Source organism: Heptranchias perlo, chromosome 8, assembly GCF_035084215.1.
Source record: "Heptranchias perlo isolate sHepPer1 chromosome 8, sHepPer1.hap1, whole genome shotgun sequence".
Lineage (NCBI taxonomy): Eukaryota > Metazoa > Chordata > Chondrichthyes > Hexanchiformes > Hexanchidae > Heptranchias > Heptranchias perlo.
Genome location: NC_090332.1, coordinates 28227131 through 28239839, shown reverse-complemented (window position 1 = coordinate 28239839; position 12709 = coordinate 28227131). Strand labels below are relative to the sequence as shown.

Below are 12709 nucleotides of genomic sequence, written 5' to 3'. Positions count from 1 at the left end.
CCGTGAGGGGCCCGCCAAAGACTGCGCCACCTGCACCTGTTCAGGGGCAGACTCGGCCATCAGAAGAGGCAGTATGTCAGATACTATTTGAGGAGGGGGCAACGGGTGAGAAGTAGGAGTGCTTTGAGCAGAGTCCCCTCTTCCATGTCCCCTTTCGCCAACAGCCCTCTCCCAGGCCAGTGCAACATCACTCCAACCACTCTTCTGGCCAGCAGGTTGGTGAGCAGATGTGCCACGTCGTAAGGCTAAAGCATCTGTCTGACTTTAAGGTGGCAGACATGTTGGCATCCAGATTCCGCATGGCAGTTGTCATGGCCTGCATGGACTCATTTGAGAGCTGTGCTTGAAGCTCAATGGAGACTACCATCCTCTCTATCGCAGACATTCTCGCACTTACCTGCACCACCAATCCACTAGCAATGGAGTTGGACTCCTCCATTCTCTCCACAATTGTGGAGAGTGTGCGTGGTACGATTTCCAGTACCCCATAAAGATGCAGCTTTACCTCTATCATTCTCATTCTCAAAGATGGCCCCCAGGGTTCAGCATCTGTGTCCAACTGAGCTGAGCTTGGAGAGGACACAGCTGCCCCTGCCGCCAGTGTCTGCTCGTGCACTGGTGAATCACCAGGTGACAACCCAACTAACTGTTTAGTATAACCAATCGAAGTGCCAGCGCTGGTGCATGGCTGTATGTCATGTGACGGTGCACCCTCAAAAGGAATGAGATCTCCTGAGGAATCGCTTTCTTCGATTTCAGCACTTTCCTCTTGAAGGCATGAAGGCCCTGGGAGACAACAGAAGCCAATATTAATTATTCATTGGAAAAGTGACAATCTTTCCACTGACCATACTGAGGTCTGGAACAGTTCAATCATTGATAAAATCAATTCATCATGTGCGTGAAAAATGTTAAGGTTCTGTCAACAGCCATCTGTGAGTTACCAGTCTCTCCGTCTCGCACAGATAGGCATGCAACGTTCCAACTTATCTCCATGGCCTACTCCTCCGTAAGCTGGACTATTTGTGGTGGTCCACCTCCAGTCCTCGTGCTCTCCCTTGCATTTTGCGCTCTCTTCTCCTACAAGGGGAGAAAGAACAGACCTGTGAGTGACTGAAGGTGGTGTATTCACCCGATGGATGCAATGCTTTGGGTGAGACTGACACTGAAACAAATGCGTCAGAGGGTGACTATCAGACTGACACATCACATTGCATCAGGATTGGGGTGAGTAGCAGTGGTGGGTGCATTAGTGGGGAGGTGAGGAAGTGCATAGAAAGTGAAGGATGGTTGATACTGAAACCTAAGTGGGTGTGAGGAATGAGGTGATGGAGTAGGCTTGCCAACAGAGTGAGAGGGGGAGGGTCTTGCACAACGTAGGATGTGGGTGAATCAGCAAATGTACTCACTTTTCCTGACCTGGCTAGGTCATTAAAACACTTCCTGCACTGCAGCCAAGACCTGGGCTCCGTGCTCCTGCTGCTGACCTCTTCTGCCACCTCCAGCCATGTCTTCTTGGTGGAAGAACCAGGTTTCTTCCTCTGATCACTTGGGTAGATGACTTCCCTCCTGGTTCTCACCACACCCAGCAGTATTTCAAGTGACACATCCGTGAACCTGGGTGCTGCCCTTGCTCTCTTTAAATCCATAGCTTCACTGCCTCCTTTCTCCTCCAAAATCCATTTTTACCTTGGCCCTTTAAATAGTGGACTTCTGATTGCATCATGTGGGTGCACAGTACACCCGCTGCGCAGCTTGGAGACCCGGAAGTAAAATTAAGTGCCTTCAATTTAGTAGTGATTGCAGATTCACACGCTCACTTTACTTCCGGGTTTCCCCACACAATTATCTATCCACTCGTTGAGTTCCCAGTTCCAGTTAAAAATCTTGACCCATTTGTCCAATGATGGTGCCTATGACACTTTTTGTTTAATAATCAAAAATGCAATTAGCCACATCTGGATTGCCAATTAGTACATGTGGCTAGTGGCTGAAGTAGTGCACAACACTGTTTTAGCATCTCTCTACATTCTAAATATCTGCCTTTGTTTCTTCATTTTTTTAAAAACAAAACGGGCAACAGAAATTTCAGTGCACCTGCAAACTGTGATGGACAGGAAATGGACATTAAGCTACCAATTAAATCATTAAGCTACCAATTAAATCTATTACAGTCCCCACCACACATAGGGTGTGAACGCAATTTGCCCGCTACACGCAGTGGGCACTAAATCCATCAGACTCCCTAATGCCTAAAATTTTGAAGAAGGATCTAGGATACCTAATCTAGTTAAAAAGTGATGGGAACTGTATTGCATGATGCTAAATCGATCCAAAATCAGATGATGATTTATTTAAATGGAAACCAACAGATTATCTGTATTTAACGAACAGCTGATTGAAGCTGCCCGAAGTCTCCACTTTCCAACTGCCGTAGTTGTTAACAATGCGGACAGCTGATGGAGACTACAGGCAGCTTCAATCAGTTGTTCGCACTGTTAACAACTACGGCAGTCAGAAAGTGAGACTTCAGGCAGTTTCAATCAGTTGTTTCTGGGACATTAAAAACAGATAAAAGGGGTGGACAGTGCTCAGAGGCACTCAGCTCCTCAGGTAAACAGTTAACAGCACTTAGTCGCACTTTAACAAGGTGCGAAAAGCTTAGTGAATTACACAAAATAACCAACCCACTTAATGTGTTATAAGCAGCGCCTTTGTAATTGAATTCAATGGTAATGGCAAATGGTTAGTGTAATTTGCCTGATAGGCAGCTGCCTGGGCGATGTAAGTGGTAGGGACTATATTATAATGTACTAAAAGCTGTACATCCAACACATCCAGATTCATACTTGGTTACCAATGCAAAACAATCTTGAAATGTTGGGTTGTTCTGAGTTGCAGCCTAAAACTACCAAGCACAATCAAATCTGCCAAGATCCCTAACCAAACAATTAGTCTGAATGACCTGAGCCTATGTTTATTTAACAACAATTAAACTTTGTTGTCTTAGAGGCACAACTCTCCCGTTACAGTATTCTATATTGTGGATTACATGAAGTAACACACCTGTCATGATAAAAACATCCAACTTACTTTGAGCAATACATTGGCAAATATACTAAAGTATATATAATTAAGATGCAAAAAAAAACTCAATCCATTAAAGAGTCAAGAAGATTTAATTTTTAGGTATTTTGCAGCAGAAAATAGATGTGTTTTCAAATATAAATTTAATTTATACAAGTACAATAATTAAAGATAAATAAAACTACTTTTTATTTATGCATTTGGAGCTAACAGTCTGGCATTACAAGTTCAAAGTGCCCACAGCCAGAGATAAAATGTACATTGTACTCATGTGTGCCTATAGTGCTCCTTACCTACCACCCTACAGGTCACTATTTAAATGTTCGAGTAGTATCTTGTGGTAGAAATCGAGCATTGAAATCTTTACCAAACCCTCTGATCAGGCATCAGAGTTGAGAATCTTGGCTACATTTTCCAGAGGTCCTGGACTTTAGATCAATAAAATTTTCACTCCCTCAAAATAATTACAAAAAAATTGCAGAAATAGTTACTATGCTATATAAAAAAGTACAATGATTAAATTACTCACATTTTACACCTGGAATGATGTGATATGGAGACCAAACCAGCATGCCACCAATTTCCTTATCACTGTATTTTGCAGCACCTGTTAAAGAAAATTGAGTTAACCATTTTGAGATTAAGCTTATGAGAAACAGCTTTCAGAATATCAATACTATGCCTTCTACAGTCCACGCATGACTATCACAATCATGGAATTTGAGGTACAAATGCACCTCATATATGCACTTGTTACAACATCTAATTGTAATTACACTATCTCATTTTAGTTTTAACTCATGGGAATTTTAACTTAAGATCCCTAATCACTCAGTTGGTAAATGCACTATCTAGAATGGAACTAAGACATACAAACCCACGAAGGTTGCACACTGCATGCCCCGCCTGTGCCAAGTTACATATGATCTTAGCCAGCATAACAGTAAGGATGTTCAGCACCTGGGCCAGGGAAGGAGGAAACAATCTAACCAGGGTTCCCATTCCTCATTCCTGTTCTGCTGGAAAGTGTGCATCTGGGAGTGTTCGGTAAGGAATAACCTGCTAACACTCACCATCTAGGCTCAAGTATGAAGAATGATCAATTGGACAAAATAATAAGTGTGTACAGCGCCAATGGAACTGTACAGCAGCAACAGTCTGCACTTTTAAGGGAGAAAATGGAAAGAAAATATATATTTAAAAATGTTAAACTCATTCACTTGAGCATTACTACTGCAATGCTACACGCTTTCACTGGAGTAGAAATGCCATGTGGTGTCTGACAGAACCAAAAGCTACAAAGGGAGCAGCAATTCCAACTCAGCTGCTCTAACTAATGTATTATCTGGTGTCAATCAGATACTGATCATTCAAGAAGAGCTGGCAGTTCTGAAAAATATCTTTAAATTTAAATGACAAAGATCAAGCAAATATTACCTTATTCTAAAGGATGCAACATTTAATTGCACCCACCAACCAGTAATATTTGGCCCTTAGGTTTTCTTTAAAAAAAAAAGTAAATATCTATTTTTGGTGCCATGCTTAATCAAATTTCCATTCAAATGTACAGTAAAATATTTGTCCAAAAACTTGTAGTAAAATGGCAGGCCTACGTTTTGGACTGTTAGAACTCAATGAAGTACTGAAATACTTCAAAACAATAGATACTCTAATTTCAAACTAGTAATCTGATCCAAAGGACCAGGTGATGTAATTTGAGCAGTTGGCAAGTCATCCGAAACCCCAAAATCAGATTACAGCTTTGAAATCATTGCACGGCTGTTTTTAAAATATTAAAAAACTGAACTTTATGGGTATTTCTTTCGCATCCCTTTTCCAGCCAGCCACTGTCACCATCCACAATTAACAGCTCATGCACACACCACTAGTATATGATAACACTCACAATGAATGATCAACCTTCTTCACATTATTAATTGATAAGGTCATAGTGATTATCCAGTCAATTAAATGGAAAGTGTTCCATGAAAAACATACTGCCAATAATATGAAACTAGAAAAGGCCATTTGGCCCACAGAGCCCTCTCTCACGATCAGATCACATATGATTTACAATGCAACTTAAAGGGCACTATCTTTGCGAAAGTGTCAGAAGAAACATGCGTCATTTTCATCTTTGTGACATCATGCAAGTTGCATATGTTAAAGATGCTATTTAAATGCAAGTTGCTGTTGTTGATTAACTTTGAGCCAATTTTTGTTGTGTTTGTAAGCAAATGAAAGGTTTGCCAGCAAGTTTCACAAAGATGGTATTATTTTAAAACCTGTCTTCCACAGGTAAAACTTCCAGAAAAGACAGAACATTCAATCACCAAAATAATTAATTGGCATATACCCATTCCGCATTTATCAACTGGTACTTATCTTCCCCACAAGGTAATGTGAAATTAGCCCATCTACCTAAACTACTATCATATTTCACCCAGACATGAATAATCTGGATTAAATAAGTTTAGGATAGCCAAAATGTATTGACGAGCTATTTTCAGATAAAGGCAGCACCTCCCCAACACATATGCAAAGTTCAGTGGCAAGAAAGGGCCATATTGATTTTTAAACAATTCTTGTTTATTACAACCATCATATAGAACGTGTCAGTTACAATGATTAAAATAGACTGCCCCAATTCCAATGCTCTGGAATTCCCTTCCTCTCCATCTCTCTTGCCTCCTTTAAGATGCTCCTTAAAACCTACCTCTTTAACCAAGCTATTGGTCATCTGTCCTAATATCTCCTTATGTGGCTTGGTGTCAAATTTTGTTTGATAACGCTCCTGTGAAGCACCTTGGGATGGTTTAACACTTTAAAAGCACTATATAAATGCAAGTTGTTGTATTGAATGACACAAACCAAGAAGACGCAAAGTTCAATCCCAGTTAACTGATCTCAGCCACGGCTCCATTCCCAACCTAGAGGGAAGAAAAAAAAATAATGGGGACCAGCATCCCTATTCCTGATTGCTTTCCAGTGATCCCTGTTGTAAGTACATGCATGGATGCCAGCTGACAACAACAACTTGCATTTATATACCTTCAATGTAATAAAACGTCCCAAGAGGTAGATTTTAGGAACGTCTTAAAGGAGGAGAGGTCGACAGGCGGGGAGGTTTAGGGAGGGAATTTCAGATCTTAGGGCCTAGGCAGCTGACAGCACGGCATCCAATGGTAGAGCGATCAAAATCCGGGATGCACAAGAGGCCAGAATTGGAGGGTTGTAGGGCTGGAGGAGGTAACAGAGACAAGATGGGACGAGGCCATGGAGGGATTTGAAAATTAGGACGAGAATTTTAAAATCGAGGCGTTCCCGGACCAGGAGCCAACGTAGGTCAGCGAGCACAAGGGAGATGGGTGAACAGGACTTAGTGCGAATTAGGATACGGGCAGCAGAGTTTTGGATGAGCTCAAGATTATGAAGGGTGGGAGGCCGGCCAGGAGAGGACTGGAATAGTCAAGTCTAGAGATAACAAAAGGCATGGATGAGGGTTTCAGCAACAGAGGAGCTGAGGCATGGGCGGAGACGGGCGAAGTCACAGAGGTGAAAGTCGACGGTCTTGGTGATGGGAGCGCATATGCGGTCAGAAGCTTATCTCAGGGTCAAATAGGACGCCAAAGTTGGGAACTGTCTGGTCAGCCTCAGACAGTGGCCAGGGAGAGGGATAGAGTCAGTGGCTAGGGAACAGAGTTTGCGGCAGGGACCGAAAACAATGGCTTTGGTCTTCCCAATATTTAGTTGGAGGAAATTTCTGCTCATCCAGTACTGGATGTCAGACAAGCAGCATGACAAACCAAGCAATGGAGGGGTCGAGAGGTGGTGGTGAGGTAGAGCTAGGTGTCATCAGCATTTATGTGGAACCTGACGTTTTATCAGATGATGTCGCCAAGGAGCAGCACGTAGATGAGAAATAGGAGGCAGCCAAGGATAGATCCTTGGGGGACTCCAGAGGTAACAGTGCGGGAGCAGGAAGAGAAGCTATTGCAGGTGATTCACTGGCTATGGCCGGATAGATAAGAACGGAACCATACGAGGGCAGTCCCGCCCAGCTGGACAGAGGAGGAGAGGCAATGGAACAGGATGGTATGGTAAACCATGTCACAGACTGCAGACGGGTTGAGAAGGATGAGGAGGGATAGTTTACCACTGTCACATAGGATGTCATTGGTGACTTTGAAAAGGGCCGTTTCAGAGCTGTGGCAGGGGCGGAAACCTGATTGGAGTGGTTCAAAAATGGAGTTGGGGGAAAGATGAGCACAGCTTTGGGAGGCAACCACACATTCAAGGACTTGAGAGGAAAAGGTGGGTGGAGATGGGGCGGTATGCAAGGACAGGGTGGGTTTTTTTTGAGGAGGGGAATGATGACGGCAGATTTGAAGTGGGGGGAAACAGTACCTGAGGAGAGGGAACCGTTAGCAATATCAGCTAACGTGGGGGCCAGGAAGCGAAGTTGGGTGGTCAGCAGTTTGGTTGGAATAGGGTCGAGGGAGCAGGAGGTGAATCTCATGGACAAGATGAGCTCGGAGAGAGCGCGCAGGGAGATAGGAAAAACTAGGGAAAGATGCAAGTTCAGGGCTAGGGCAGGCAGAGACCTTAGGGGAAGTTTGGTCTTGGTGGATTAGGAGAAGGGAGGGAAGCAGCAGAGGCAGCTCAATGAATGGTCTCAATCTTAGTGACAAAGAAGTCCATGAGCTCCTCGCATTTGTTGTTGGTGGAGGAGGCAGAAGAGAGGGGTTTAAAAAGAGAGTTTGTAGTGGAGAAAAGAAGCCGGGGGTTATCTTTGCATTCCAGGATGTTCCTGAAATAGTGAGCCGTTTTGGCAGAGGAGAGCAGGACCCTATAGTATTTTATGCAGTCCAGCCAGATCTGGCGATGAATGGCTAAACCATTTGTTCACCATAAACATTCAAGTCTGCGTCCCTTGGACTTAAGGGAATGGAGATGAGGGCCATATCAGGGGGAACGACCAGGGTGAGAAAGAGTAATGGTTTTAATGGGGACAAGGGGATCGAAGGTGGAGGTGAGGGTGCGATTGAGCAGTTCGTTGCTGCAAAAACGTCATGGTGAATGGAGGGCCAAAGGCTAGACAATTGGGTATTTGAAAATGTGGTTGTAAGTGATTTGGTGGGGGTAAGAGATCTTTCCAGGAGCGGACACAGAAGGAAGTGGGGTTGGTAGGGGGAAGGGGAATGTGAATGGAGAGAGATACAAGGAAGTGATCAGAAGTGGCCTTATCTGTGATTGACACGATGGGAGTAGAACAGAACTACTCTGAGCACTGGCAGTCCCAAGGTGGAGGAAAAGACTAACTACATAGACAGGGAGAAGAGAAATTGCCTCTAGTGAAAAGGAGCAGGTCAGGAGGAAAGCCACCACCACTGATGCCTTGGAGAATACTGCAAGGGACTTTACAATGGATTCCCTTAGGTGACTTGGGACTCTGATGGCCTAGATGGCTCATAGATCCCCGGTTCTCCTTGCCCCTCCTCTTCCCCCCACCTCAAACGCACTCACTCAGGCTCACAGGTGGACAACTGTCACTTCAAGAAATTACTATAAAGTCATAGCCAACTGTGGAATTGTACCACAATATGATCTATCCCCAAAAAGAAAAAAAATTGCATCGGAAACAAGTCTTCTTAACTAGTAGCCATCTATTATTGAAATATGGGAGAACTGTACTCTGAAACTTGAGTTTCCCTCCAATAAATAATTTCTTTGTATCCAACTTGATTTGTTTAAAGTAAAAAAAATTAAAAATATTTATACAAAGTAGCTAATGCCCCTTCTCTCACACTCAAAATACTTACTATTAAATCAAATCACCAATCATTTAAATAACGCTCCAACTAACATTCTCATTTTAAAAAATAATTTTTACCCCAAAAAAGGTCAGGTGAGAAAGAAGACCAAAAACGCAAGACGTCTACCGCATGTCCCTAGAAGCTGCTCCTGTGACTAGTCCCTCTTCATAGTCACCCCAGGGTCTCCATTGTGAAGTCCCTCGCAGTATTCTCCAAGGCATCAATGGTGATGGCTTCCCTCCTGACCTGCTCCTTTTTACTTGAGGCAATTTCTCTTCTCCCTGTCTATGTAGTTAGCCTTTTCCTCCATCTTGGGAATGCCAACTTTATGTCTCCCCTCTTGCTTCGGTGGTAGAGACTTCCCTCCTTCACAGTATCTGCCCCATTTCATCTGCCCTCCACTACAACTGAGGAAGCCATAAAAACCGCTACTGCATCACCAGATGCTGAGCTGCCATCCACAAATCGAAATAGAACTAAAAATATAGTCAAAGAAACAAGAAAGAAAGAAAAAAATGGTATTAACAGAATACAGAGTTACCACCTGTGGTTTACAATTTTCATAACATTCTGCAACCAAAAAGTAAACTTTGTTGGGTTCAACTGAGGCAAAGTAATTGTGTACATCAGCTGGCAACCAAGTTTTAGCCTGTGTCAATAAATATCCTCTAGAAAATGTGATAAAAATTAGGCTCAACAGTGAACAGAACTACATACGGACTAACACATGGTCAATCTGCTCGATAAAGATGTATGTAGTCCACAAAAATAGACTGCACTTGTAAGCAATTAAGCACGTTCTAAAAAAAATTGATCATATAATCTTCATTCATTTTGATTCATAATGGAGATACAACAGGTGTTTACAATTTGAGTAGTGTTTGTTTTTTTGAAGAAAAAAGATAATGGAATATATACCAAAATAAATGTTATTACAATTACATTTTTTTCTCCCCCAATTTTCAGTCTCATCATTACTCTTCTGAAGAAGACACATTAGGGTCCCACATTCTGTAGTGACCCCCTTCCCTCCCCATACGACCATCTCACTACACAGCCACTCTTTGTGACTGAGAGTCTGGACAGCAAATGTTGGCAGGTTATAAGATTTTGGGGGCCACCAGTCAACTCCAATCCTGCTCTCGCCCAAATTTCCCCCAGAGTTTCCAAACAGGAACCCTAGATGATTTTCTTTTCCCCAACCAAGAGATGATGGGGTGGAAATTTGTCTGGCCTGGTTTCTGGTGCAAAGGCGGTGATGCGGCCGCAATGTACACCCGAACCACGAAGCCTGAGGCTGCCCGAAATTGGACCTCATCTGAATAATTTGGGCGAGCTACTGGCACCTGTCTTGCCTCACCGGCAGCTAGACCTTCTGTTGTTTCAAATCTTGGGCCGCCTGCCTCACAGGACCAGCACTCGGGAGGTAGAAGAATGGAAGGGGGGCCATTCACAGGCTGATAGCTGCCCTCAGGAGAGCTATGGAGCTACGAGGAGCATTCTTGCTCCTCCTGGCTCCAGAAGAACATTTACATTTCTTTTTAAAAACTCACCTTTTGTTGACGGCCACTGCATATACTGCAGCGATCACTGAAGAATCCTGAGCAGGTTTGGCCCTGATCATTGCAGATCAATTTCAGCGAGGGGGGCCTAAAACTCGCATTAGTCCCTCATTTACATATCTAAGGGATCTAAACTGCCTGTTTTAGGTGGCCGCCAGGGACACCCGAAAAATATCCCAACCAATTTTGAGTTGCCGTTTTTCTGGCGATCTTGGAGCACAGGACACTGATCACCAAAATTGAGCAACACGGTCCAATTTCTACTCCAATGAGGTTAATTGTGAACAACTACCATCATCCTCAATGAAATCAGCTAACAATGCAAACCAACGATCGATCTGTACGGGCCTGTACCAAACCAGGCAGTATATTTATGCACTACAGGTGGCATGGGAAGAAAGAAATGGGTTTACATTCAGGAAAAAAGCAGTACAATTCTGACACACATAGAGGTTGCTGTTACTATAGACTTAGACCTAAACTAATTAACTAGCATATAGGCCACATCCCTAATGTAAACTAATGCAAATCCAATGTGATCTATACAAGCTATATGTGTGTTCTTATTTTGAAATGCATTCTCATATTAGACATTTAAAAAGCTTTTTAATTCTTTGTGTTTTTATGCTTTTAGTACATGCAAGTAGTATGGCATGTCTATTTTGATTTTGATTTTGACAATTGTATCTAAGGGTTAGAGGGAAAAAAACATGATATCAATGAAAAAAAAACTTGTCAACTATTTAACCTAAAATTGCAAAACGCACACAAGTAGTTGGTAGATTTTTTTTTTAAAAAGCGAATAATCAACCAGCAAATAAGAAACTATTCTGAGCGTTCAGAGATCAATCGGGAGGAAGAGAGTGGCACGAGCATCTCCGGTGGGCAGAAGGAGCAGCTCCAGAGTTTCCAAGCCGAGCACCAGTCTGGGGAGCCTCGTTCTGAGCCCGGCCAGAGTGCGCATGCCCAAGGCTCGGAGCCTATTTAAAGAGCTCGTTTCCTGCCTTCCTCAAGCGGGCTCGGATCCCTCACACACCTTCCCCCAGTCAAAAAGCAGGCATCTCCTTTCACACCCTCATACACAACTAACCAGCCCGAGAGTTTTTTTAAACTCAACTGAGTTAGTAAGTCTCTTCCCCCAGCTCCCTAACCGGCACTCGGGGGAGGAGATGGGGGATGGGGATAGGGACCGGGGGGGGGGGACACTTACAACCGAAGCCGAGGCTAACCATCCTCACCCTCAGTTCCAGAATAATCTAGGGTCACAAAAATAAACAGACACTATTATTGAGGATGATTCTTTACCAGGGTTAAATTCTGGAATGGATGCCTGATAGTCAGAGCCCACTCGCATTCCGACATCTGTAACAATAACAAAAAGAAAACAAACGATAAAAGCACGTTAGTACGGTTCAAAACAAAAAGGAACAAACAGCGTCGAACTACCGACACCGAATAACTTGGGACTTAAAGAATCCAACGGCTACAAATGATGTTTGCTTTTTTTTTTCGCAAAGCGTTCGAGGCTACCAGCGTGCTCGTCGTCGCTGCCACTCTCCTCGGAATAATGTCCATTAGAAGAGGCGCCTGCAGGACTCTTGGTGCCGTTTGATCGGCCTTTCCCCAGATATTCCGACCCTTTCTCCATCATTCCGGGCATTGCAAATTAAAATGTAACTCGATAGGGGGAAAAAATGCCCACGTCGAGGACAGTGAAACTTCTTTGGCGCGGATGGGGCTCCACAAGCTAAGCGCTGGCTTACAGCTCACAACAACTCCCAGTCAGTCAGCCTGAGCACAGCGAGGGAGTATCGCTGCGCTCCTCCTGAACCCCCCCTTCTTTACCGCTCCTCTGGTTATACAACATTACCGGGCGGTCATTGCACACAACTCCGTCCGATTGCATTAAATTACGCGCAAAGGAATCGGTGAACCTCGCAATGGTTCTTTCCCTTCCCACTCTTGAGTCTCGAACTCTTTCTTCCCCCCCCCCCTCACCACTGCGGAGGACAGAGCTGTCACTTCGCCCATCAGCGGTGAAACGGCCTTAAAAAAAGCACAAAAGATCAAGCTGATGAGTTTTTTTTTCACTTGAAAGGGCTTATACTCTTGTTTACTAGCCAATATTATACATCTATGTGCATGATTGCAAATTCAGCTTTGTAGAAAATACAGCTGTCTGAGCCTATATATTTCAATGAATATATATCGCTGTCACAGAACAGTAAATTCTCTGCATTTGTA

The 12709-nt window shown here is 43.6% G+C and overlaps 1 protein-coding gene across 2 annotated transcripts in view; it reads right to left on the bottom strand.

The window, feature by feature from the left end:
• LOC137324505 (REST corepressor 3-like) overlaps positions 1-12271 on the bottom strand; it is a 67586-nt gene extending 55315 nt beyond the window's left edge. For both annotated transcript variants that reach the window (XM_067988861.1, XM_067988862.1), the window contains exons 1-3: positions 11996-12271; positions 11771-11827; positions 3617-3694 (exon numbers count right to left, since the gene is read on the bottom strand). In XM_067988861.1, coding sequence (XP_067844962.1) covers positions 3617-3694; positions 11771-11827; positions 11996-12125 — 265 coding nt within the window. In that variant the 5' untranslated portion in view covers positions 12126-12271. The remainder of the gene's footprint in view (positions 1-3616; positions 3695-11770; positions 11828-11995) is intronic.
• Between the last annotated feature and the right edge of the window lie 438 nt (positions 12272-12709).